Source organism: Centropristis striata, chromosome 14 (assembly GCF_030273125.1).
Source record: "Centropristis striata isolate RG_2023a ecotype Rhode Island chromosome 14, C.striata_1.0, whole genome shotgun sequence".
NCBI classification, from domain to species: Eukaryota; Metazoa; Chordata; class Actinopteri; order Perciformes; family Serranidae; genus Centropristis; species Centropristis striata.
The window spans coordinates 15443523-15469450 of NC_081530.1; the positions used below are offsets into that span (position 1 = coordinate 15443523).

General features: G+C 41.5%; 1 protein-coding gene across 1 annotated transcript in view; it reads right to left on the reverse strand.

The window, feature by feature from the left end:
- ppp1r9a (protein phosphatase 1, regulatory subunit 9A) overlaps nt 1-25645 on the reverse strand; it is a 57295-nt gene extending 31650 nt beyond the window's left edge. The window contains exons 1-4 of the mRNA XM_059350831.1: nt 25125-25645; nt 22235-23770; nt 6304-6436; nt 4407-4527 (exon numbers count right to left, since the gene is read on the reverse strand). Coding sequence (XP_059206814.1) covers nt 4407-4527; nt 6304-6436; nt 22235-23629 — 1649 coding nt within the window. The 5' untranslated portion in view covers nt 23630-23770; nt 25125-25645. The remainder of the gene's footprint in view (nt 1-4406; nt 4528-6303; nt 6437-22234; nt 23771-25124) is intronic.
- Nucleotides 25646-25928: the final 283 nt, after the last annotated feature.

Below are 25928 nucleotides of genomic sequence, written 5' to 3' on the forward strand. Positions count from 1 at the left end.
CCTTTTGTGCAAGTGTTATTGTCTTTAATTTACTTGTGATTCTGATGTGTCAGTCTGTGTTCACAAGCTAAATGTGTCTGATACTAATGCAGCTCATGCTCAGTGTCCCTGACAACAAAAATTCATGTCAAAATTATGACTTATGCAGCAAATCTACTACACGAAGCAAAAGGGACAAACACACTGGCCTATCATGAATATTTACATTATTTTCAAAATTACAACAGTGCCATAGTTTCTTGCGGTCACAAATTCCCACTGTGATTGCTCCAGACTACTGCCAAACCAAGAGACAGAAGGGATGAGGCTCAAAACAAACTAGGAGGGCTAACGAGGACATGGAGGCCAGCGAGCCTTTCGCCCTGAGCCACAGCACAGCCGGAATTTCTGCTCTGCTCTGGACACGATAAGAGGTCAGTTAAGTTCTTGATCTGAAATGAAACTCCTGATGATTCACTATTCATGACAGGGGGATAGAGAACAACTAACTTAAAAGAGACGCCCTTGCTAAATATTCAATTTAAATCCACTTGGAAATCTGCATAAAAACCAGACTAAGAAGGGTTCTGAATCTGAGTTTTGAATAATTTCTTTGACGTATGAATAAAACAAAAACTAGCTCTCATTATTTTTCAACAAAACAGCATATTGTTCTAATACTTCACTGCTTGAAGGCACAACTCATATATAATTTTGTTCTACAACAAACCACTCTGGTCTCCACTGCAGAGGTCCTGCTTCTGTTTGGTCCTATTGTAAACTCTTCAGTGTCTCTGAATCCAGACAATTTAATCACACTTGCCAAATTATCATATTTTTATGATATAAAGCAGTCCAATCAAATCACAACGACAACTACTCTGGAGACTGGAGAGTGATGACTCTTGAGATAACTGAGAGGATAATGAGTGACTGTTGAGTTTTATCCAGTTCAACAGAGATCACTTAGCATGCAGCAGCATGGCTTCCATTTATCCAAAACCTTTAGACAAATAATGCCTTGCCAGTTTGTATGTATATGGATGACACTGAATGTATGAGTATAAGGCGGTAAAGGTGGAGAAGTGGTACCAGTAGTGTTATCCATTGCCAGAGGTAGTCATGCGATGGGATGGGACAACTCACACAAGAAGGACAAAATCACAAAAAGGTATGTAGGTCTAGCTATCTGTTAAGACTGACTCACAGTGACCGATAAGACCCCATCAGGTGTAGAAAATTGATGTCTGTATCATAATTTCCCAAAGTCTCTGTTTCCCAACATCCAGACTAATAAACAACCCCATTTTCACATTAACGTTTTCAAATATCTACAGTATAGCCCTTTTCATTCTGTGTTTGCACAAAAGTGCCGTAAAGAAGCTCTGCTATATTTACGCCTTAGGACATTCATACTGATTCTGCAATGGCATAATATTGGAGTCCCCAGTCTGTGCATTCATATTGCAATCCTGCATTGCAGAACGAAGTGGGAGGAGATGGTAATGCATAGCAGCAGCAGTACACGATAAAATAAGCGACGGTAGCGGTGTGGCATAATGGCAGAAGAACTGACAACAACAAGACTGCCTGTAATGCTGTTTCTCACTGTAGAGTTTCTACATACTCTTCTGTTCTGCATTTTGCTGAACATGATCTGATTACTGTCAGACTCAAGTGAGAGGCGTGTTTCTGATAATACAGTACACTTCATTTCTTATTATCTGGGTGTTTGTTTGCCAATGTCAAACCTCTGTTACTGCCTCCGAAGGCGGTACAGAGCTGGGATCACTTGGTCCTCCCATTGCACCTCTTGGACGTTCAGATTGAAGACGAAACATCACAGAGACGTAAATATCGCAGCTTGAAACGGCAGTCTGAAAGGGCCCATGTTTCAGGCGAAATGTGAATGCCATAGAATTATGCATCCTAGGCATAAATGTAGCAAAAGTTATGTTTTAAAACAAAAAAATATTAGTGCGGATCTACCTAGGGGCCTCTACAGTATTTGCTGCAGATGTTTATGAATGCTGGAATATGAGCACCACCTTGCCACTAACCAATGAAAGCATCCTAAGTCTTTTTGTTCATTTACATGATGGAACAAGAATTGAAGGGCACACAGGCCCAATTTAGAAAAAAAAAGAAAAGGCCCAATTTCAACCTATCCTAGGGGCATTAATTGTTGGAAGATGCACTGAAGTGTGAATTCCCTGCAAAGTCAAGATCTAAATCAAGCAATGTCATGATGGCTGCATCAACAAACTGCAGTAACCAGTGTCCTCTCAGCTCCTTTCTCAGTCTGTCACAACATAAAGCAGCTGCAGAGCGGGGTTTAATATGAATTTGATACCCAAGACATCAACCAGAGCTGTCATACGGATGTATAGAGATGCATCAGCCCGACAGGTAGACAGAGAGAGAGCTGGTTGTCTGCCAGTCAGCGGCTCAGACGATTTTCTGACCTTCACACCATCTAACGTCTCATTCTGGCTTTAGGTGGCCGAGGCTGGTTGACTACAGCTGATGATCGAAGGTAGCGGGAAAAAAATAACAAAAATAAATTGACAGCAAAGAAAGATTCATACAAATAAACCACAACACAAGCACACCTCCATCTCATAACCTCCATCTCACCCCAGTACACACACACACACACACACACGCACACACACACACACACACACACACACACACACACACACACACACACACCTGGGGTCATCTGTACCAGACAATACAGTGAGCCACAGCCAAGCCCATCTATCTGTCTGCCTCTGAGTGTGTGTGTGTGTGTGTGTGTGTGTCTTAGACCATTAAGTCCGACTCAGCAAGAGAGAGCGAGCTCTATAGCTGGAAAGGGTAATGATGGAAAGAAATTACATTGTGGATAGTGACTCCTCCCCCAAGTGTGTGTGTGTGTGTGTGTGTGTGTGTGTGTGTGTGTGTGTGTGTGTGTGTGTGTGTGTGTGTCTGAGAGAGAGAGAGAGATACTGTGGCACTTGAATGGAAGTGCACAGGTTATCCAGTATGTATAACTAATATCTCAAGTCTTCGGTTTATTTCTCTCATATTGTTTTCCTTTATAGGATGTTTCAACACTACATAAAAGAACTGACCTACACTATCAAAACGTTTTCATAAAAGCAGTAAAGAGGAATTATTCCTCCTTCATCTACTGCTCTGTTGGTGGAAAGGTCAGCAGCAAATGGAATCAAAGAAATAAATGTCACTGTGAACAAAATATCATGGCAGTCTGGACCAAAGCAGAGGACCAACAGACTGACATTACCATCCGTTGGGTCTGTGGGAATTATTACAAACCAGTGAAGAACAGCAATATTCAAAGCTTTGTTCAGTTTAGATAAATGTGAAAAGGGGTGAAATCTGCTGGCTCGGAATTGAATTGAACCTAAGCTTTAGCAGAGCCTTCCTCTGATCTTTTCAACTTTTCATACTCTCAGAGACAGAAGACAGAAAGTCAGAGCGACTGTCATCTTAGAACAACTTTTCTCACTTTTGAACAAGCCGTTTCTTTCCCTCTCTCCTGTCTCTCTGCTCACTACATTTTAACTAATCTCACTCTGTGTTCCTGAAAATGGCAGCCCTGGCTGCTACATGAAAGAAAAAAAAAATTAATCCCCGAAGGACACACACCTACCGCAAACAACCCCCAGTGCATGAGGGTTCCCAGTGTGTATGCTGGAGCTTACAGTACTTACTGCATGGAATGGAAGTGCCTATCAGTCTTTTAATCTGTTTATGGGGAACCTGAGCCACACAGACACACTAATAGGTAGAAGCTGGCGGTTTAGAGGCAGAAAACCTCATCTCGCCTGCTGGGAAGCTGTCATCTCCTCCTCTGCCGCTGGCTGAGTGCTTACTCTGCACTGTTCACACTTTACAATGCGCAAATACACACAACACACACACAGTTTCTCCCTGGCAACATCACACACATACATCATCTAGTGACATAGACAGAGACACACTGAATATGAAAGTAAACACAAAACATTCCCTCATTTACTGCGAACTAACTTTTGCAAACTAACGCATAACACAAGCAATATACACGCTAATGCAATGTCTCTGTCACACAATACACCTACACACATACAGTCCTGTATGAGACTGCATGTCCCACACTGCGCCTTTCCCACTGGATCTAATCCGAACCCCTGCTGCTAAATCTGACAGGGACAGAGCGTGACTGTGTGTGTACGTGTTTGTGTCTGTGTGTGTGTGTGTGTGTAAGAGGGAGAGAAGGTGTTGGTGGGAAAACGGAAATGAAATAGTTGATTAATTGCTGTGTGCAATTTTTCTAGTGCAACTTTGGTCACATGCTGAGCATTCATTTGTTCTAATCTTCGCGTCACTTATGGCTCAGTGATATGCGTGATGTCCAATAGGAAAGCAGATCTCACCTGCTGTCTCTCTCAGCAGCTCCGCCCTCGATGACAGTCTTGACGAAGATGCCCAGTTTCTCCAGGCCTGCGTCAGCGCCAACACCCATCCCGATAATACTGATCCCAAGGCCGTCTTCATCTGAAAACATACGCACAACAGATAAAGCGTGCCGGGCGAATTCGCAAAAGGATTATGCACAGAAACGAGGAGATGGCTTTTCTGATTTCTGGCTGCAAAATTCGTCATTGTTTGACCTACTATATATTATACATATAATATTAATAATCTTTATTTATAGAGCACTTTTAAAAACGCATGTTTCAAAGTGTTTTAAAAAAGACAAGTTAACAGATAAAAATTATTTTAGAAAATAACATAGTTCTGTGCAATCAAATGACAGTTCAAGGAAGGGTAAAGTTCGGTTAAAATCAGGAAAGGTTCTCCGATAAAAGTAGGTTTTAAGAAGAGATTTAAAAGAGATCACTGACTCAGCCGACCTGATTTCCTCAGGCAGGTTGTTCCAGAGCCTTGGGGCCCTGACTGCGAACGCTCAGTCCCCCTTTAGTTTTCAGCCGGGCCTCTGGAACAGTCAGGAGACCTCTGCCTGAGGATCTCAAAGTACGGACTGGTGTGTAGGGTGTTAAGAGGTCAGAGATGTAGCAGGGAGTGAGGCCATGAAGGGCCTCTAAAGTAATCAGTAAAATCATAAAATCAATTCTAAAAACATACTGGGAGCCAGTGTCGGTAAAAAAAAGCTGTTGCAGTTATCCAAGCCTAAATGGTCTCTGTGTCTTTAAAAGTTAGCATAGATTGTATTTTAGAAATATCTTGAAGGTGATAACAACAGGATTGCACAAGCTTTGTGGTGTGTTGTTCAAAACATAACTTTCTCAGGGCAAAGGCAACATTTATACTCTGACAAATGTATAATTAGTATCAGAGGCAAAAAAACAGCAAATAGAATTTAGCTGCAAAACTTTACGGCACATTTATGCTGTAAGATCTTTAGTTACATATCTTTTGTGAGACCTTGAGAGAGGGCAGATAGCGGTTGCAAGTGATGCACAATTAATGGTGATATTAGCAGCTGCAATCTTTTTATGTATTTATTTTTTTTTTTAATCAGTGTGCATGTTTGGTTGTCTATAAGTGTGTGATGGATTAACAGCCTTCCTAACTTTTCATGAAGCCTGGATCAAACCCAAAATGGTTCCTAGTAAAAGTAGAATAGTTGATTTAATAATGGAGAAGAAGAGGAGACTAGATTTACTATAGGCATGGTGGCCTTCACATGAGCAGGAAATGGATGGGAAGTTCCCTTCCAGTGTAGCATTGGTCCGTTTCCATTCAGCATTAATTATTCACGAGTTGTGAGGGTTACATAACAGTGAGTGGATGGTGAAATCCTACGATGTAAAGTCATTCTATTTCAAGACCTTGGCGGTATTGGATTTCAACACAGGAAAACCTCAACAGAAAACGACAACTGAAGAAGATTCAGTATCACCTTTTTTTTTTAGCTCCTGCAGGGGAATGGGGACAAACTGTGCACTACTATATCAAATAATGTGATCTAAGGAGATTTAAAGTGAAGTGCTGGAGAGCTGCTATTAAATAGTTTATGAAAGGTTGACAGGTTTTGAAAAATAAGACAACCTTATTGTCAATGGATGCTCCAGATATTAAAAACTTGGAGTCATAATAGGGGAAACTGGAAAAGAAAACTGAAAGAATGAAATGAATAATGTACTGAGGAAACAACCTGGATAGAATGACGGAAATAAAAATATCACACCTTAAAAAAAAAGAAAATAAGTGACATCCTATATGTGGGTGATTCTGTCCGATACTGGGTAAAATGGGTAACTGACAGGATCCACCTTGTTACGACGTTCTTAGATTTTCTTTACCCACCTTTCTCCAGCTCCACAGGGAACAGCTCCAGTTTCTCCACCCTCTTCTCCAGCTCGTACTCTGCGGAGGAGGCCACAGGATCCACCTCTTCGTTATGACGGTCATAGTCCTCGTTGGAGTAGGTGTTGAACACCTGGAGAGGGAGCGCAAGGAGTTAATGGAAGTTGGCACACAAAATTAAATATAGCAGTCAGTTCATATTATAGAAATAGTTCCAGCGTCTCAGCAGCATGATTCTGGATGTTTAAGGAAATTTCAAAAAGGAGATATTGTACCTAAAGATATGATAAGACACTTATTATGTGATGATAAAACTAATGCTGCTTACTTAACAAGTTTATGAATGAATGGAAGTAAATAAGAGCTTTTATGTACCAAGCAAATGGATAATCTGCACAACAATAATACAGCCACAACCATCAATCAGCCCATTAAGCAACAGGAAACTGTAGTGTAGAGAAACATAATGTGTGCTCCTCGTAGGAGGCTCTCCTCCACAGCAAGAGTCAGCCGTCGCTTCACATCTCATCCCAGCCAAGCGCTCCCACTGCTCTCTGCACCGAAGAAGAAGAAGGGGGAGGAGGGTGAGAGAGCTGTGCACAAGCAGTCTCGAACGTGCATGCTGTTGTCACGTCTGTAGTGCGGCGTTTTTGCAGAATGCTTAGTGCCGAATGAAGGGGTGCAAGGGAATGGTATGCCAAGTGTTTACATGGATAAAACGCTTCGATGAAGATATGAGCTTCCTCCCGTTTCTCAGCGAGATGCACACCTGCACACCCACACTGATTGCAGCAGTTTCTGAGAAACAAGTCCCATTTGCCACACGGTGCTATCTCCTACATACAAGGATTTCTGGGTCAGCTTGGGAGCTTGATGATGTTAATCATCAAAGTTACTCACAACACTCGCATGCCCAGAGTGTTTTACCACATCATGCACCCTGCTGTAGTGTGACTGAGCAAGTCAGTCACCACCTGTCTCAGTGCCATGACCTCTTTGAATTGGATGGAAGAGGAAATCTCTCCCCAGTAGAGATCAATAAGGCATCAAGTCACGTCACATGTATTGATTAAAGCCTAAAGCCAGATTGTCAATAAACAATGCTGGCTTCTGTCATCAACATATTGTTAGAACCCTGAAAGCTAACGACAAGAAGTGAGGGCAAACAAGTTCAAACAAAGCATGAATATTGTCAGTCAGGATATCTGGGCTTTTAGTTACACATTTTTCATGCCTTAGGGGATGTGGCATGTGTTTGACTAATATCTTACCACATGATAAAGATGCAACAAACTGCTGTGGATGAATGGCACTTTGTTTAAGAGACACTGTGTTGGTTGTACACGCAGCTTGGGCACATTGATGTTGCGTGATGCTGCCAGGGTCGGTTTTTATCCTTTCCCCTGTGTGAGTCTGCGTGAGCTCTATCCATGACCTCCCTGTCATCAATCATTCAGTGTGATCAACAGCCCTGCATTATTAATGCACACACACACACACGCGCGCACACACACATCCATACACACCCACATACATACATATGCATACAACAAGTCCTTACTCCCAACCTGTCACATACAGACGCTTGGTCAGTGGCCCCACAGTCAAATTATACTGCTCCACTTACTCTAGCGTCTGTTTTGCGCATGCAGGGCTGCAGTAAAGAAGCAAGTGAGGTGACAGAGGTACAAAGAGCAAAAAAGTCTGCATAGGCTTACAAACAGAGGACTTTCAACAAGGGGAAGGTTGTTTGTTTGTTTGTATGTATGAAACAAAAAGTCATGAATTTTATGTAACACAACATACTTAACGTATGCCATATACTTAAAGTACTTAACTTACTTACATAACTTAAGCTACGTAACAAACATACTGATTGTAACCAAAACCATGATCTTTTCCTAATCTTAACAAGTAGAACTCAAAGCGTCAAACTTAAACACAACAAAGAATATTTGTCTTTAACCTCATGGTTTCTGTTTCAAATGTACTAGGAGTTCTGTAGAAGTCTATCAGACTGCCCTGCATGTTGAAAAAAAGACGCTAAAGGAATACCCACTGCATTAGCAAGTAATGCCAATGGGAGTGACCGCATGTTGATACATAATGTTATGCATATGGTTTAAAAAATATGAAAGGAAATATATAGACCCAAAGACACTCAGTAAAACTGTGTAAAACACACACACAAGAAACAGTCTTTCTCTCCACACAGAAAAAATACTAATGCCAAAACACACAATGCTGACGAATGCTAACACCAGCACTTGCACCGTCCAGGACGTCCTGGACGTGATGCTACCATAGGCAGTAAGTACACTCTCTAATGGCCTCTCTCAGTCACTGAGCGCTCTCTAAAAACACATTAGCATGTGGCTAGAGAGAGAGGTCATGGAGAGAGATGAGGAGAGATGAGGGTGGATCCATGAGAGAAGGCAACAAAAAAAGAGACAGAGGAGGTGCAGTGATGGAGATAGATAAGGAAAAGGCAGGAGGGGGAATTCCAAAGAAAGATGAACTGAGAAGGCAAAGAATGGACTAGAGAGCATTGGTGAGTGAGAGATGGAGTGACAAGATAAATAAAAGAGCACGCACAGGGGAAATAACAATAGGTAAGCAGAAAGAGAGTGAAAAGAGAAACAGAGAGACGGACTGAACCATCAAATGGAAAGCATTTACCCACAAGATAAAGAAAGCTGACAGTTATCTGTCTCTAAACAGAAAATACCAGTATATATCTCCAGAGAGGAGATGCTATGTTCAGTCAATTTGGCACCCAATGAAAAACACAGCTCAAAAATTACCCTTGGCTATAAAAAAAATGGATAAAAAGAGGTGGAAGAGCTTGCTGAAATGTGAAGGTCAACCAGTGCAAACTGATTACTGAAGGATCCTTTTTTTTTAGGTTTTACCATTAGCAAGGTCAGCTAAGTTTTTACATTTCTTTTTATAGACTGGATGTATAATCTGCTTGTTCTCTTATAATAAGTGAATTTTGTTCTGGCAAAACAAACACTTTTTGACCTGGAGTAACAGAGGAGAGATAAAGGGAAAAAAGACAGAAAGAGAGAATGTGAGATGGCACAGTAATGTGTGTTTAACCTTGGCAGTATGGTAGGATACCGCTGCCTGCTGCGGGTTTTACTATAGGGAGTTGAAAAATGGTCAGGACCAGGCCTGCCGCTGGTGAACACAAGTCTGACAGCTGTGGAACAGACAGTCAGGACTGGACTGCTGCCAAACACACATGGCTATACTCAAACAACACTGATATTTAAACAGCCACTAAACTACCTATGTATATAAAGTATACATTAAGCATGAAAAAACATGTTGATACACTTGAGTATATTGTGTTTTGTGATACTGTATCGATTCTCAAAAACACATGAAACTAGGAGAGATAAAGATACACCGGAACAAACAGATTGCACAAAAAGTAGTTCTATGATATTGGATGTTACAGGGACTGTGACATTGCTAAAGAAAGTATTTTGAAAAAATAATACATAATAATACAAATAATACAATAGACAAATTTATATCCCTATTTAGTGTAATTAGCAAATGTTAGCATGCTTTTGCACTAAAATAGGATGGTGAACATAGTAAAGACCATACCTGCATGCTAGGATTGTCACTATAAACATGTTAGCATGCTAATGTGAACTCTTATTCAAAACACCTTAAGGTAGGGCTGGGCGACATATCGATATAAAAAATATAGCAATATATTTTTAAATGTGATTTGGAATTAGACCATATCGCATAAATCGATATAGTTGTTTTTTTTAAATTACCCGGGTTTGTCATATTTAGTTATTTTGTAATGTTCGTTATTCTCCTGTTGTTATACAGTATTTATGTCGACTTAAATAAATGTTTTCAATAAAACTACTTGTGACATGTCATATTTTGCTTTGACTTTGACTGAACATATACTCTCACTTTGCAATAAAAATATCAGGATATATATTGTATATCGATATTCCGCCTTGATATATCGGGATATGACCTTTGGTCCATATCGCCCAGCCCTACAGTAAGGTATAGAGTCATTGCTGACTGAAAGAAAAATCTTTTTAAATGTATTATTGGCTTTCACGCTTAATTTGAGGCAAACAAGAATGGTGCAAAACATGACATTGCCGGCAAAACACAACACTTTGTATGTAGGGACAGACTCAGAGAGGAGAGACAAAATAAATCTTGACAGCTCCACCAAACTTAATATGACGCATATCAATATGTTGACCCACATAATCCAATAAGCGGATCCCTGGGAAGAGCAATGTCAGAGTGCACTTCACCTTTATCTGATTAATAACTGTGAAATATACCCTCATCACGTCAAAATGACAAACACCTACAAACTTCCACTTTCAGGTACAGTCGGTGTGTGCTGGGGGCAGGTCATTATGATCAACTGAAATTCAGTTTTTACTGAAAAGACAGCGCACAAGGACAACCGCTGAATATGGAAGTATAATGGGCTGTCTCCTCATGTGGTGCCCCACTGGAATTGAATTGGAATAGTCTTTTGAAGGATGTGAGTACAACACACAACCATTTACATGTAAAAATATTCCTCTACCCTGCATGCACTTTCTTTCAAGCTTAATGCACTCCTTTGGATGAAAAAGAGCTTGAGTCAACAAAAAGCCAAGTTTTTAGGATTCACTTAAAAGTGCCTGATTTTCAGATGGCTGGTTGTATATATTTAAAATCAGAAGATAGGATTTTAAATAGTTTTATGGACTCTGGGGTAATGGTGCTTGCAGAGTACATTGTGTTACCTAATTATAATGCTTAATCTAAAACTCCTGTATGTAACATCCCCTTAAGATGAGAGCCGGTAAAATGCAATCAGCAACTTTTTAACCTCTCAACTTATACTGTACACACACAAGTCTGATAATAACTACCTCTCCTCTCTCTACGTTTGTCATTTGTCACTGTGTAATCCAATATCTCTCCTCTTCTTCCTCCAATCCTCATCTTTCATCCATACAGCGCATTGATCGATGCCACTGACACACACATTTTTGCGTTTTGTCAGTAATCAAACCCCTACAATAGAGAAACAGGCAGACAGCCGTTCTGCTTGGGCATCCACAGACTGGCAGAGTTGTTATCTGATCTCCTGGCCTCGCAGGAGGATGGAGGGAGTTTGGTTTGATTCTTGTGAAATGCAGTTTTCTTGTCATTTGTGGATGCTGCAGCTGCTGTTACTCTGCAGATGCCTGTGGACGCCGTCAGCCACAGACTGCACTGAAGCTGAGCCCTCTCACTCTGGACAAGTGCCTCTCACTCTCTCTGTGCTTGTATTCGGGTAATTCACTATGTATGCTCATAGAACACATCAAGTATTTGAGTGATAACCAGTGTTGGGAAGATACATTTATACTTCTAAGATCCTATATGTTCCAAATTACTAGTTTGGCTAGTAAATGTAACGGGTGATGTAATAATTTTACTTTTCTTGCAATTGTTTTACCTGTAGATGTTTCCTCAGGTTTGACATTCATAATTTCAACGTTGACAGCATTTTCTCCACTGGTAAACAAGTTTTACACTGTCAATAATGTTAGAGGACTTTTCTGATTCCAGAAGGAAAATATTGTTGAATTTCCAGCACTGCAAGGCGTTCTTGGCCAACGACGTGGCCATAAGCCTTGGTGTGGTCAGCTGGTTGCAGAAATAGCAGTGTTTAGAGTGGTGAATATTGATTTGATTGGTATATTATCAAAAAATCAAACAAAGGAACCAAACAAAAACAAAATTTGAATGCAAACTGCTTAAAAACTTGAGACTGCTCATTGTAAGCCATCCCCTGATGGTGTTGCACTCTAGTTTGTCCCAACATTTTGCTGACTGATATATATGACTGATATATATGATAAATATGCTGAAAGAAGGCGTTCCTGCATGGCGTAAACATGCAAAGCTTTTTACTGAAAGGAATATATTTGAATGCAACTCTTTTGTAATCACCAACATTTTGATTTGATTCCCAGTAACTGTAACAGATTAGAATTACATTTTAATTCCGTTAATTCCTTACATGTAACTAGTTACTCTTCAACACTGTTGATAACAGTATGCATGCAAGCTTTGTGTGCATGTGTGTGCAGCCAGTTGTCTGCATAAGCTTGAATGCATATATGCACAGGCCTAGTTGGTGTCTGAATCCGGATTCATCTCACTGCTCATGGTACTAGATAAAAACACCTCAGCCAAATAATGTCTGTCAGTCTGTCTGGTTAGCTGTTGGGCTGGACTCAGGGACAGAGGAGCAGGGATTAACCAAAGGCCCACTAAGCCACAGGAGAGGAGAGAAAGGGGAAGAGGGAGTGACAGAGAATGGGGATGAAGCTGAAGAAAAAGGTTAAACATTAGAATGGGAAGAGGCAGTAAAATGAGGAGATGGAGATGTTGGACTGGGACAAAAAAAGAAGACAAACGAGGGGACGCAAGAACAGATGCAGGAAGCTTTAAGATGATGAGAAAATGGAGGAGTAGTAAATGAAAAGGAAGAATTGAGTTTACAGAGGATGGGAGGCAATATCCACAGAGAAAGAAACAGAGTGACTCATATGATTCATGGGTTAGAGCTGCAGCAGACACTGAGGCTATTGAAGAGTGAAACAGGCAATAAGAAAGAAATAAAGAAAATGAAAAAAAAGGGGGGAAAGCTGAGGAGCAGGCAAGGCTTGAGGTGATTTGCTCCAGGGTTGTTTGAGTCCTTGCCTAAGATGTCACGGCATGGCGCCCATGCCCGGCCAACCGCCTCTGATGGTATTAAACTGGGCCTTCGGTGTGTCGGTGCCAGTGCCGTCGCCTGCCCTGCGCCTTCTAGACAGTGGACGCCGCCCAGGGCAATAAGAGTCTGGAAAGCCCAGGAGAAATGTTTCTACTGCTGTGGCACAAGCCCAGCAAACCCTGCAGTGGATTAACTACAGCCTGGCACAATCGCACGCACACGCATAGACACACACTGTCTGCTCTGCTGCGACAACTCAGCACATTTACGTTCCATTACTTCTACCTGTGGCCACCCACCCACTCAAACAACACCGTGCCGGAGAGCTGACAGGTGCTGAGGAAAGTGTCTGGATGCTGAGGGGACGAGACAGTTGCTGATGATGGAAATTAATTCTTGTCTTGCGAGAGCCGACCGTGATTGACAGATATAAAGAGGCGGAGGTGGGATGGAGTAAGAGTGTGAAAAAGAGAGAAACAGAATGAAACATTCAGTGACCTGTTCTATATAAAGATAAATGAGAACATACAGATTTTACAGTCAGTTCGAGGCCAACCTTTCTGTCATCTTGACATACATCACCCCTCATCTGAGCAAGTGACACTGACGTTTGAAATGTCGGGGAATGCCACAATCTGGCGAGTCAGCATCTCTTTTTTTAACTGAGGTAGCTTCTGCATACAGAGTAGACAAACATACTGCTCATACAAGTAGATCTTTGAGAGAAATGGACGGCTAATATGAAAATTATAGTTAAAATTTAATTTCAGCTGCTGTTTCTGTGTCCAGCTTGTTTTTTTTCTCCCTCGAAAATGCACTTCAGTCCGCTGTTTATGGGACAATACCAGTGGGCGCCATGACTCCCACCAACAAACCAAGCCACTGGCCAACTAAAGGGCGAGAGACACACAGAGTGAGGGAGAGAGAGCGAGGGGCCAGCTTTAAACAAGGGGGCAGAGCATAGTAAACAACTGCAACTGAATGGCTGCAGACAATGTCCTGCTTCATTTTATGTCTTGGTCATATACAGTGAGTAGGAGGCTGGGATCAGAGGAAACACAACAACAACATGTTGCTTGTTACAGTGTTGATGCTCTAATGCCCACTCGCTATGTTATGTACTTCATTATGCTGCAACAATGACTTGGCACAGTTTGGGACCACAGTCAGTATTCGTATTTCTACACAGCATAATAACCACACTGTGTGATCGGGAATACTTCTGCTTGTGGCACACATGTGAGAAAGTTTGAGCAGTCGCTGTTTTGCTATGACAGAAATCAGGGGAAAGGTTAATATTTTAGCATTAGAATAAGTTTAAATTTGGACAGTTCACCTTAAATCAAAGAGACCCAGCCACTGCTGGAGATCTCAAACAAAAGTGCTGTCCTAAGGAGACTGTTGCACCATTCCTTTTAAAGCTTGACTGATACTGGTATCACATGAAACCCGGCGGCCTAAGGCATCCATTGGTACCAACCATGTCCCACTAGCTTGTTGGAAATGGGGTTAAATAACATACCCAGGGGTCTTCCTTTTACAGACAGGCCTACTTTATGATAGACCTGGGCTTTCAGAGAATGTATGGCTTTGAAATGCATGTTCATCTGTAAGGAGGTTTATTAGCAGTTTCCAAAAGAGAAGTGCTCCCTATCCAATCGCTAAAAAAATGCAATTCTTTTTTTGTCCATTTTTATCAATTGCAGTCATAAGAAATGGTTCAGTTTTGCACCAAATATGTGTAACAAATATTGTAAACTACAATATACACTAATACACTACAAGAGATATTTTAGACATACATATAATTTGACTAAGTGCCTCATTAAAGCACAATGTTTGTTAAAGATGTTTTAAGAGAAAAACTTGATACGTAGTGCTGAGCTGCTATTATTAAGTAATAATCCTCAGGTTCCCAGCTTTCAGATAATGTACAGCAATTGTATGTTGCATCTACTGTTGACCTGGTATTGCCCCCTAAAGACCCCCCCAAAAAACAAAACAAAAAAAAAACAGCAGAAAAAGATGGGTCTATGGTGGATTTCTGCAGGTTAATCATATTCCTGGCTCACTACACCAAGGACATGGTGACAGTGCAGCAGTCTGAACCATCCTCAGCACCGGCTTAGCAAACACTGAGAACATTGTGTCACTGAGTCACTTTGTTCTGTTGCAGTTTTTAACTGCAATAAAAAACTGATATCATGACAAGGGGACCAGATTAGGTGGGGGTTGGATGACGGTTCATGACACAGTCCACTGTATGCCAACTGACCAGCCTCAAAAACCACAAGGCATGTCTCGCCTTTCCTGGATCATTAAAAATGCATCCCCCGGGGAGGATCAGGTGGCACAGACACAAGAAAACAAAAACACTGCTGCATTAATAATGGAGTGACTAAGCTACATGCACAGATAGGACACACCCAACAACCAAGTTTGGAGTAGATGTACCTGTCAGAGATAAGAGAGGGAGGAAAAATTCTTGGAGTCACGATGATGGTCTTTTCCATTCATAGCTGGACTACTAAACAAAAACAGCATCGAATAGTTTGAGCCAAATTCTGATTCATGATACCTATGAATATGGCTTGATTTATACTGCCCTTTATCTTATATATCTGCATAATAATATATAAAGCCATCACACAGGTTTTTCACTACGTAATCATTTGTAAGACGTTGTTCGTCAAGATTTTAGATTTAGCCTCCCCAGAAGGAGCTTAACCAAAATACCGACTGTCGTTCTGACTGCTGCTGTTTTTGCTGGTCTAACCAAAATGTCAGCTGTTATAGCAGTGTCAGAACTCTCTCCCAACAAAAACCCTGCTCTCTCCCATTATGCACAGCCACAGATTGCATAATTAGGAAGCTGACAGCCAGCTTGCAGAGGGAAAACACCAGAATTCAGGGCAGAAGGAAGACGAATTGGGTGCTAAAGAATGTAGCAATTAAGAGATATGCATATAAAGTTCTGTATCACAAATAATCAGACAAAATACCATTTAGTAGCAGTTAATCTGCATTAAGAGTTGTGATCTTGTAGACTCAATCTTTGAGAATGATTGGAACAGAGAGGATTTATATGTCTGCAAAATGGATTTTTTGCTTAAAAAGGGTTAGGGTTGCAACACTAGACTACATTGAAGGTCGCTAAGCTGGAGCAATGCTGCTGCAGGCCTTAAAGTCTATTTACAAATGACATCGCCAACATCCATGTCAGTATTGGTTCCAAAATTCGAGCAATGGTGTTACACTAGACCATCATCCAGAAAGACAGACTGCCCTTAAGTAGAGTAATCCTTTCCATCAAAAACACGGTCAGAAAGTCCCTGGCCGGACGCCATCTCATTTGAGCTTGTGAAGCACAAGACTGAATGAGGTGATGCTCCAGTTAAGGATGATGTTAGAACCACAGATGTTTACAATTGATGCATGTACTTTGGATATAAACAGCCGTGTACAGTAGGAAGGACAGGCTCTTTGTTGTCATGTTTTGTATTAACGGCAGTCAAATGAGTTCCCAAAAGTTCAAGTCTGACAACACTGTGGAACGGCACAGGAAGGATGCTAGCGGGCGTTTTCTCTGTTTTTAGGCATCAGCGGCTTTGTCTTTATGTTCTTTCATGCTCCAGTAAAGTACAAGATGAGTCTCTGAATTGGTTTGATGTACTGCAGTCTGAGTAGCAAACCCGCATACAGCAAAAGTACACAAGGAAAATGTGTTGTCTCTGCAACCAATTGTTTGTAGTGGGATCTAATCTGCAAGCACGGGGATATCAGTCTGAGGCAGGGGCAGATGTAGAAAGTTGTGCCAAACTGGGGGAACAGTAAAGCAATATTAACAATGATTTGCTGTCCATTATTAACCATTACATTGTTTATTCACTGTAACAAATAAATACTAACTGTGTGAAATAACATCAATAAAAAGCTGCTATTTCTACCTCCAAAATAGCCTATAGAGAGATAATGACAATGGGCCCATGGACACAGGCATGTGAAATGTCCCCCACTCATCCTACAGTGGAGGAATCACCCAGACTGAAAGCCTTTGTGATCATTTAGGGTCTTGTTGAACGTTTTTTGTTGGGATGTGCATGATAAGTATCAATTAAACATAACAGCGGGCCTAAAGCCAAGTAGTTCAATGAATCAAACTTGCACGCTAAGATATAAACCACAGTACCCGCTGGCATTTCATCACATATTGCACCACACACCATGTTCGTGGGGCATGCCGGCAATGGGAACATATCAATTCCAGTGGCATTTAAAATACAAATAGGTTAATGAAAGATGTGACTAACAAATTCAAATCACTCTTATAATATACACAATATTTTTTGGACTATGTTTAACCTTATAGAGAAAATTTTGCCAAATTCTGTCTGTTTTCTTACTTTTAGATGTTATTATTTCAGAACACCCCCCATTTTTTCCCTGTCTTTGTAGTCATTTGATTGACTTTTCGAAAAATAATTGTTATCATTCACTTCATACAGAGGCTCTGGTCCAGAGGCCAGTTCAGTTTTATATCCATGATGCTAACAAGCCAGCTACCTATCACCTTCTGACTCTTGTAGGGTGTGCACTAGGGGCAACCAATCAGATTCCATGCCACCCCTCTCCACTGCTCTCGTCCCCACCTCTGGTCTGAGGCCAATGAGTCATCTAGTGTCCTCATATTCCCCTGTGTTGACCTCACATCCTTTTAAATGCAGAAAATAAATCTCTAACAAAGTATTTACAAGACAGACATTTATAGACCGCAGAGAAAGAATGAACACAACTATCCCTGTAACCAGTCAAAACATCTCGTAAAAGACATTGATAAAAATGTCTGGCGGCTTCAAAACCATTGCCACAGAAAGGAGAAGTGACACACATCTATCATATCGATTATGGCTCTGAGCTCAGATCCATGATACTCAGCATTCCACTTACAGTGCAGCAGCAGAATATAATGGACAAAACGCCAGTCTCTTTGATTCAGTAACAGACAGCATGCGAAGTGGAGGGGCTGATTACAGAGCCACTTTAGTGCCCGGTGAACTGGTGCTCTGCTCATCACATCTGCTTAATTCCATTAAGGTATCATGGCGTCCTGACTGATGAAAATGCGGTTGCTCTAGAGGCACAAAAAGTATCATTAAAGAGGCGATCCAAATGCCATTCACGTAGAGAGAAAGAGAGAGAGGAAAACAAGGAGACTGACACAGCAGACTGCGTGCAGAGGGAGAAGACTTCTTCTGTCAAACTCCTGGGGTGCTGTACAACAAAAAGAGAAGGAAAACACACTACATGCAAAGAAATCTGCAACAAGCATGAGATGGTTAAAAGCTTTTGGGATTAGTTTGAGATCAAGGCTGAATTTTTTTGGAGAGAACCACACGGGGGAACTGAGCACTGACTGAGATGAGTGCCATACCTTCAGATCAAACATTGTATTCTCAATGTCATATCAGCTGCATAGAACACACTTTGACAACAGGACATCTAAAGTGCAATAGAGGATTGAATCTACTTCAGTACTACTACATCAATCTTTATGCCTCAGACTGAACAACCAAACTGGAGGTCCTAATATCAAGGATAAAACCGGTTGCTTGAATGAACATGAGATCTGATTCTCTTCTGTGGGTCAGTGCCTTTGGGAGAGTAGGCTGCCTTCGCCTCAGGCAGCTCAAAGCAGTCACTTCTCACTGGGTCAGTCAGGATGTTACAGTTGAGTGAAAGGATGTGGAAGTAATCATTAATAAAAAAAATATATATATATATATTAACAAGACTTTACAGGCACAACAGCACCTTTGCAAGGGTTTAAGTTCTGTAGGCGTAGCGATACTTTGAGCTAAATCACAGCATCATGCTAACAATGATAATATTGTAAAGTATAATGTTTACCATGTTCACCATCTTAGTTTAGCGTGTTAGCATGCTACCATTTGCTATGAACACAAAGAACAGCTGAGGCTGATGGTAATGTTTGTTTTGGTCATAAATCAACTGGACAATGGACAAATAACAGCTATAGTATTGATGACAGAACTGAATTCCTGCAAAACAACATGAATACATACATGTTGCATTCAGGGCTGCACAATTTTTTTTTTTTTAAAAGGCCACCCCTGGCCTGTGGGCTGCACTATATCTGTCTATTATATCCTGCCATGTAATCTGAACTCTATTCACTTTACTCCTTGGACATTTATTTTTATATTGTTACATTTATATTTATATTATATATATTGTTAGTGTCAACTACTTTATTCATTGATTATATTATTCTATATTGTGATTGTTTTTGTAATTGTTTTTGGAGGCTTTGAAGCAATCTGGAACCAGAATTTCCTTCTGTATTAACCCATTGAAGCCTGGAAAGCGGATACGTCGTTTTGTAGTATTTGTATAAGCTCTCAAATACTTTTTGAATTTCATTTCTATCTGCTACAGAGGCTGAAAAATCTATTATTTAGTAGAAGAGTTGACACTTTTTTTTCCAGAATTTTTCCAGAATTTCCAGAAAATTAGAGGCTTATTTTAAAATCGCCCAGCGGTTTTTCAGGCCTCAATGGGTTAATAAAGTTGTATCTTATCTATCTTATCTTATCTTATCTGCACTTTGAGCAACTATGCAGAAGAAGAAAGACATGCGATCACTAAAGTCATTATGATTAATCGTCTGTGGACCATGTTTTTGTCAATCCATCTAACAGATTGAGTAGGTTGACATCTTTTAAAGGATAAGATTTTTACCTGCTGGTGGTGTTAAAGGAAAGGTCAAGGAATCACAGAAGTGTTTCAGATTTAACCCCTGGGAACCATAAATGTCTGAAACTTATTTCATGGGAATCCTTCAAATAGTTGTGAAGACAGTTCCTTTCAAGCCAAAAACATCAACAAAGTGGTGGACTGCCATACCAACATCGCCATCCATATAACTAGCATGATAGCTAAACTAGATTTATAAGCTCAACACAATAACAGGCTTCTTTGAGCATCTGGACCAGTGTGCGTGTTTACAAAATGTTGCCAAAAGCTGGTTGTGTGTCATCTTCTCCCTGTGGCGGCTATGATGATTTCTAAAATTAATTAAGCTTTCAAAGCTGGGATGTTGAAATTATTTATCCGCTTTACAGGGCAGGACCAAGAAATATTACATGAAGTGGAAGAAACGTTAAGTATTAGATTATCACACGGCAGGTTTTTTCAAGGTCTTCTATGCTGTCCCCGCCCACAGGGGTCAAGCTGGACTCGTGCGGGGCAGAGGGCTGAGAAAATAGCTTTGTCTCTTTCACTATATAGACGAACAAAAGACAGAACCCCGTTTGTTCCCCATGTGCTGGGAGGAGGGGGGCGTGTGATGGAGAAGTGGGAGGGGCGCATGTCTAATTGCGCGTGTGTCGATGCAAAGGGGGGCAGTGTCTCTCTTGAATATTCTATATGATGAACGAGCGTCTGTCCTTTTCATAGAAAACAGAAGCCTTGATACGACAGACAACAACAGGGGAGCATATTCCCCGCCTGTTCGACCTAAATGGGACTTTGGAAAGCTTTGTAGCCCTCACTTTCACTGTATGATGAGACTAAAAAGAGCTAAAATAAATTTTTCAAATGTTCAAAAGCAGATTTTGTATTTTTAGGACGTTAATTATTGAAAACATACATTAATGCTAAGTTTAAGCTAAATAATGTAAAGACTCTTATCGTTGTGTAAATGTATGCTTTTGATTGTGTCTTTTCCTGCACGTGTAGTGAGTCTAAGTGGGAGGAAAAGAGAAATATGCAAAAGGACACACATGCAGAGACAGCGCAGGGTAATTAGTGAGCCAACATCACGTTTTCTCCTCAGAATAACTGGGCTAATTGTTCTGGTTCGTTACAGCATGTTAATGGGATTGATCCTCAACTTGTGGAATGTTTGTGTTAGCTCCAAATACATAAATCTCACTCTCTAAATCAGCAATGTGCTGCTCTCACATCTTGTGTGATATGAACGCACACGCAAGCAGATGCGTCGCTCGTATGTCAACAGGATGAAATCTCAAAAACAGATTTCACTGACAAATTAAAGAAATGGGATAAAAAAGGAATAGAGAAATCTAAAGCATGGTGTTTACTACTGCAAGTGTTAATCCTATTGATTTTAAATGCTTGAGGATAAAGACTGAAAAATATTTCCCATAATCTTCCAAATCCATCTTCCCAATCCACAAACACTGGCTGCATTGTGTTGAAGTCAGCACAAAAAACAGTATCAAACTAAGATACAGTAGATGATGCAACCAATGCTATAGTAAAGCTTTTTCTATTCATTTAAATTACATTCAAACTGAGTGAGAGCTGGGCATTATGGCTTTTTCACCAAAAACAATGACCTTCTTTCATAAGTAAAGGCTTATTGTCTTGTTATTGTGATCTTTCCACCCCCTTTGAAATCTGCGTGGGATGGATGGTAAAAATGCATCTAAGCTCTTGCCATGAATCTATTGACATCACTAAGTAAAACGGACACAACAAGGTTATGTACTCAACACTGAGTCAACTATATTCTGTACATACAGCATACTGATACATGTAGCCACTAGAATTTGCAAAATATCCTCTTCAAGTAATTCAATAAACAACTTCCTCATTTAAAAGACAGAGCTGGGACTGTTTGAGAAAAACAAACACAGTATCATGTGTGAAAACTGTGTGGGTGCAGAACCAGCATGACTAACACATGCACAGATGTTCTGCCCATGAACACGTCAATTTCCCAGAGGGCGATGCTTTGACCCTCAAGCTCTGCGTCACAAAATAGCTACAACAATTTGCCGGTTTATCTACCACATCACAAACCGTATTAAAGGAAGAAAATGTAAAATTAAACCGCATTATAAAGGTCTTATGAGGATAGAGATTACTGATGTCGGATCAATTTATCATTATCACATGACCTCATAAAAATGTATGGGAAAACAGCAAAGCTAAACACAATGAGCAGTTCAACAGTAACTATAAATATGAGCCCTTAAAAGGAAGCTCTGAATACAATATTAGCTCTCTGTTGTTTTAACCTACTTTTGATAAGAGCTGCACAAGGGCTTTTATGTTGGATTGTGTTCAGTGTGTTTACACAATTAAGGCTTCCACAACAGTTTTGTTCAGTACCCAACTTACTGTAATGGGGGCAGTGCTGAAACGAATCTTCCTCTTTGGAGGGATGTCGTCTTTGTTTTCGTGTGGCAGACCAGGAATCTCTGTCAGATCAGAGCCTGGGTCATAGACAATATCCTCATCGTCTCCATAGAGGTCATCCTCGGGATCAGTGCAGCTTTCACCCCAACCCTGGTAACAGGCGTCCCCGTCTGCGTTAAAAATCACTCGCTCATTCCCAATGTATTCCTCGTCAGGTTCCTCCACCTGGTCCTTGGGAGATTCAGAGGACTTGTCTTCTCTTGAACCATCCCCGTCCTCCTGGCTTTTCTCAGCTGGTGTAGTGGGGGTCTGTAATGGCTCAGGGGTTGCATCTTCAAAATTTTTGTCAGTGATCAGAGCATCATATGTAGGTTTTGAAGCTTTGGACGCCCCTAGATCCTCAATATGTTTTCTTGTTTCTGAAGGTTTCTCCTCTTCTTCACATGAACCATTGATCTGGCTTCCATTGGTGGTGACTCCAGGAAGATGCCCTCCATCTCTGCCCCTAGTCTCAACCTTGTCTGCTTTGTCTTGGGACTCTTCCTCTTGACGTACTGGTTTCAGCTCCGAAGTCTCTGTCCCACGGCCAGGGCTCAGAAGGTCCTCAGAAGACGAGGATGTGGGAAACTTCCCTCCTGTCCTGCTTCGGTAGCTTCCACGAACTGGAGATTGTCTTGAATCATCTTCACTGACATCACCTCCGTGGCGGTGGAATCCATCTGGTGAGTAAAGGGCTCGTCGGCTGACTCCTTTGTAGGGCGCACCCTGGCTGTGGTTGTTAGCGTTTTCAAAAACAGCACTCAGTTGACTGACGGTTGGTGAGGACGCCTCTGTTCTAGAGCAAAGGGAGTCCAAGGAGTCTGTGCTGCCTCGATTAGACCTCGCACCTCGCCAGTCATCGAGGTGCTCATGGGAACCTCGTTTATCCCGTCCGCATGGAAAGACTGGTGATTGGGACTGGTCACGTGACTGCTGCTCAAACAGCTTCCTGGTTTCAGAGAACTTTGCTCCAGCACCTCCAACCCTGTCGGTGGATGATGAATGCTGGAGTTTTATCACTGATCCATCTGCCTTGTTGATGAAGTTGGTGGGCTTGACCAGCTTTTGCGGTGAGGTATCATCACAACCCTTGGCCTTAGCTGGCACATTTTCTGTGCCCAACTGCATGAACATGTCCTTAATGCGACTGACATGGCCGCCATACTGGCGTCCTCTTGGCTGTTTCACCCGATCCAGGTCCTTGGGCTTGGAGTCTCCATCGATCCGGGGCTGGTCAAAGGCCCTCTTGAGAGCCTGAAATTCAGCCCGGTAGGCATTACGGTGGGGGGAGGCACTCCGGAGGCTGGTCCTCTCCCCCGAGGCCTCCGTCTTCAGCATGATGATGTCTTTGGGTTCAGAGGGGATGTCAGCATCGCCGTGGACTCATTAGAATGGAGGATTGAGAGTCTTCTTTGACCTACTGCAAAGCTGCCTAATCTGATCCAGCTGATGTTACAGTTCCTTTAGGCCCATTCACACCTGCAGAGACAAAAAGACAGTTTATAAAGATGGAAACACTTTGTAACACTGCTTGAATGCGTGAGTTCAATAGGAATAACTATTTAAACATGCACATAATAACATCACAAAAACTCAAAATTATGATTTAAAAAAGCTTAAAAAGAGAGCATTTTCACCGTCCATCAATAATATCATTCAGAAACAGGGAGCCAAATATGCTGATGAATGGTATAAAAGCTCTTGGTACAAGAGGACTAGTTATGAAAGCCTATTGGACTCTGAAAGCACTCTATTATGTTGGATTTTTATAGCACTGCTGCACTGTTTACCTTCTCAAATCAATACTTACTGTAGACATCAGTGTTTGAGCTCTTTATGTTTAAACTGGTGGTATGCTGCAGGAAATATTGCTGTTTTTGTCTTCTCATTTCTCTCTCCCACTCCCTCTGTTTTCTATAGTAAGCTGTGACCCTTGTACACTACCTCATCCCACAGCTCTCTAAACCATCACTTACATTATGCTAGATCTCACTAAATGCCAGCCCTTAAACAAAGCATTGCATGGTAGTTACAGTACAACCTTTACTGCACAGAGAAAATGCTGTTGAATGCACCAGAGGCAATGATTTAATCCCGGGGGTCAAAAATACAAAACATTTCATGAACTGAAAGACTTGCAGTTTACCCACCATGGCAATAATACTGCGTTAGAGCAGGGGAGCAGGCTAGTATAGTAGTTAAATATTCCATACCAACAGCCATTAATGTTTAATCCTGTTTGGAAACGCATTCCACAAAGAGGATGATGAAATATGGCACAAAAAAAACCATTCATCTGGGACATGGAGAATCCATTAATCTCAGTTGTGCTGAATGGTATAGATGCAGCAGAAGCAGCAGCAGCAGCAGCAGTGGCTAAATGTCCTGGTTCAATATTCATTATTCACCATGCTGGACTCTGGCTGGTCCATGATAACACCTATGTGAAATCCTTGTGCAAGAAAACCCACCCGTTTGAACTTAAGTAACATTCTGTGCTGCTTTGGGGGATATTGCACGGGGGGGAAAATAAAGTTAGAGATGAAAGATGAAAGATGAAATTTAAGGCTTTAACGTTGTGCCAGTGGGATCAGACAAACAGACAGAGCCGCACATCAGCCACGCCGCACACAACATGACAGCTCAGGTTTCCCTTCTGACACTGTTAAAACATTTATTTCTGCACATTTACTCTAGTGTGGAGGTGTATGCACGGGCAATAACATATATGACTGACCTGCCTCTGTGATTACCAAAAAGACTAAGTTAACTGTTAACCACAAACCACAGCGATGTTGCCTCAATGTTACAAAAACAAAAGAGTCAGACTTACATTCATGGCTCCGGCTTCGTTTGACGCGTGATACAAATAAACTGTAATCCAGAGGCTTAAACTCGTGGGAAATATGGATGCTGTTGTCGCAAAAGCCTTCGAAAAAACATTTCTATCCCACGCTTGTAAATTGTCCGGGATGGAATCGCCACTACAGAAACCTTTGGACACACTGGAGCCGCTACAACGCCATTGCAGGCAGTGGGTGATGCTGCCAGTCGCGCTATAGGGGTGTCGGTGCGATTTGGCAGCTCATCTCACTGAGAGCTGCACTGTGGCGGCGTCTGCAGGGGCTGATCCGATATACGTCTGCGGTATAGCAAAGTAAACATACTTAGCTGTAATGGTAGCCGGTGATTTGCAAATGTAAAGCCTCATGTGACAGGTGCTAAAACCTGAACTGTGGCAATGGTTTGGTCCGATAATCTGCTGCGCGGAGGGGGTTTCAGTGAGCTGCAGTCTGGCATAAATACCAACACACAGCCACTGTAACTTTACTCGCTGCTTATTGTTCATCAATGGGGTTTGGGTGGGGTAGGTAGGGTCAAGGACCACTCAGGCTGTGCAATGGGTGTTCAAATGAGGGTGTTTCAAAATGTGGCGTGGGGACCACCAGGGGGCCTGCAGGAGTTTTTCTAAAAGAAGGCAGAGCCAGAAAAATGAGGTAAACTTTAATTTAGCTGTAGATTTACTCAATAAAATATAGTCTGCTGATAGAAATTAAAGAAACAACAACAACGTTTACTCCTTCTTCCATCTTATTCTGTGTACAAGTGCAACTGGGGGAAATGTTTTAAGGAAATT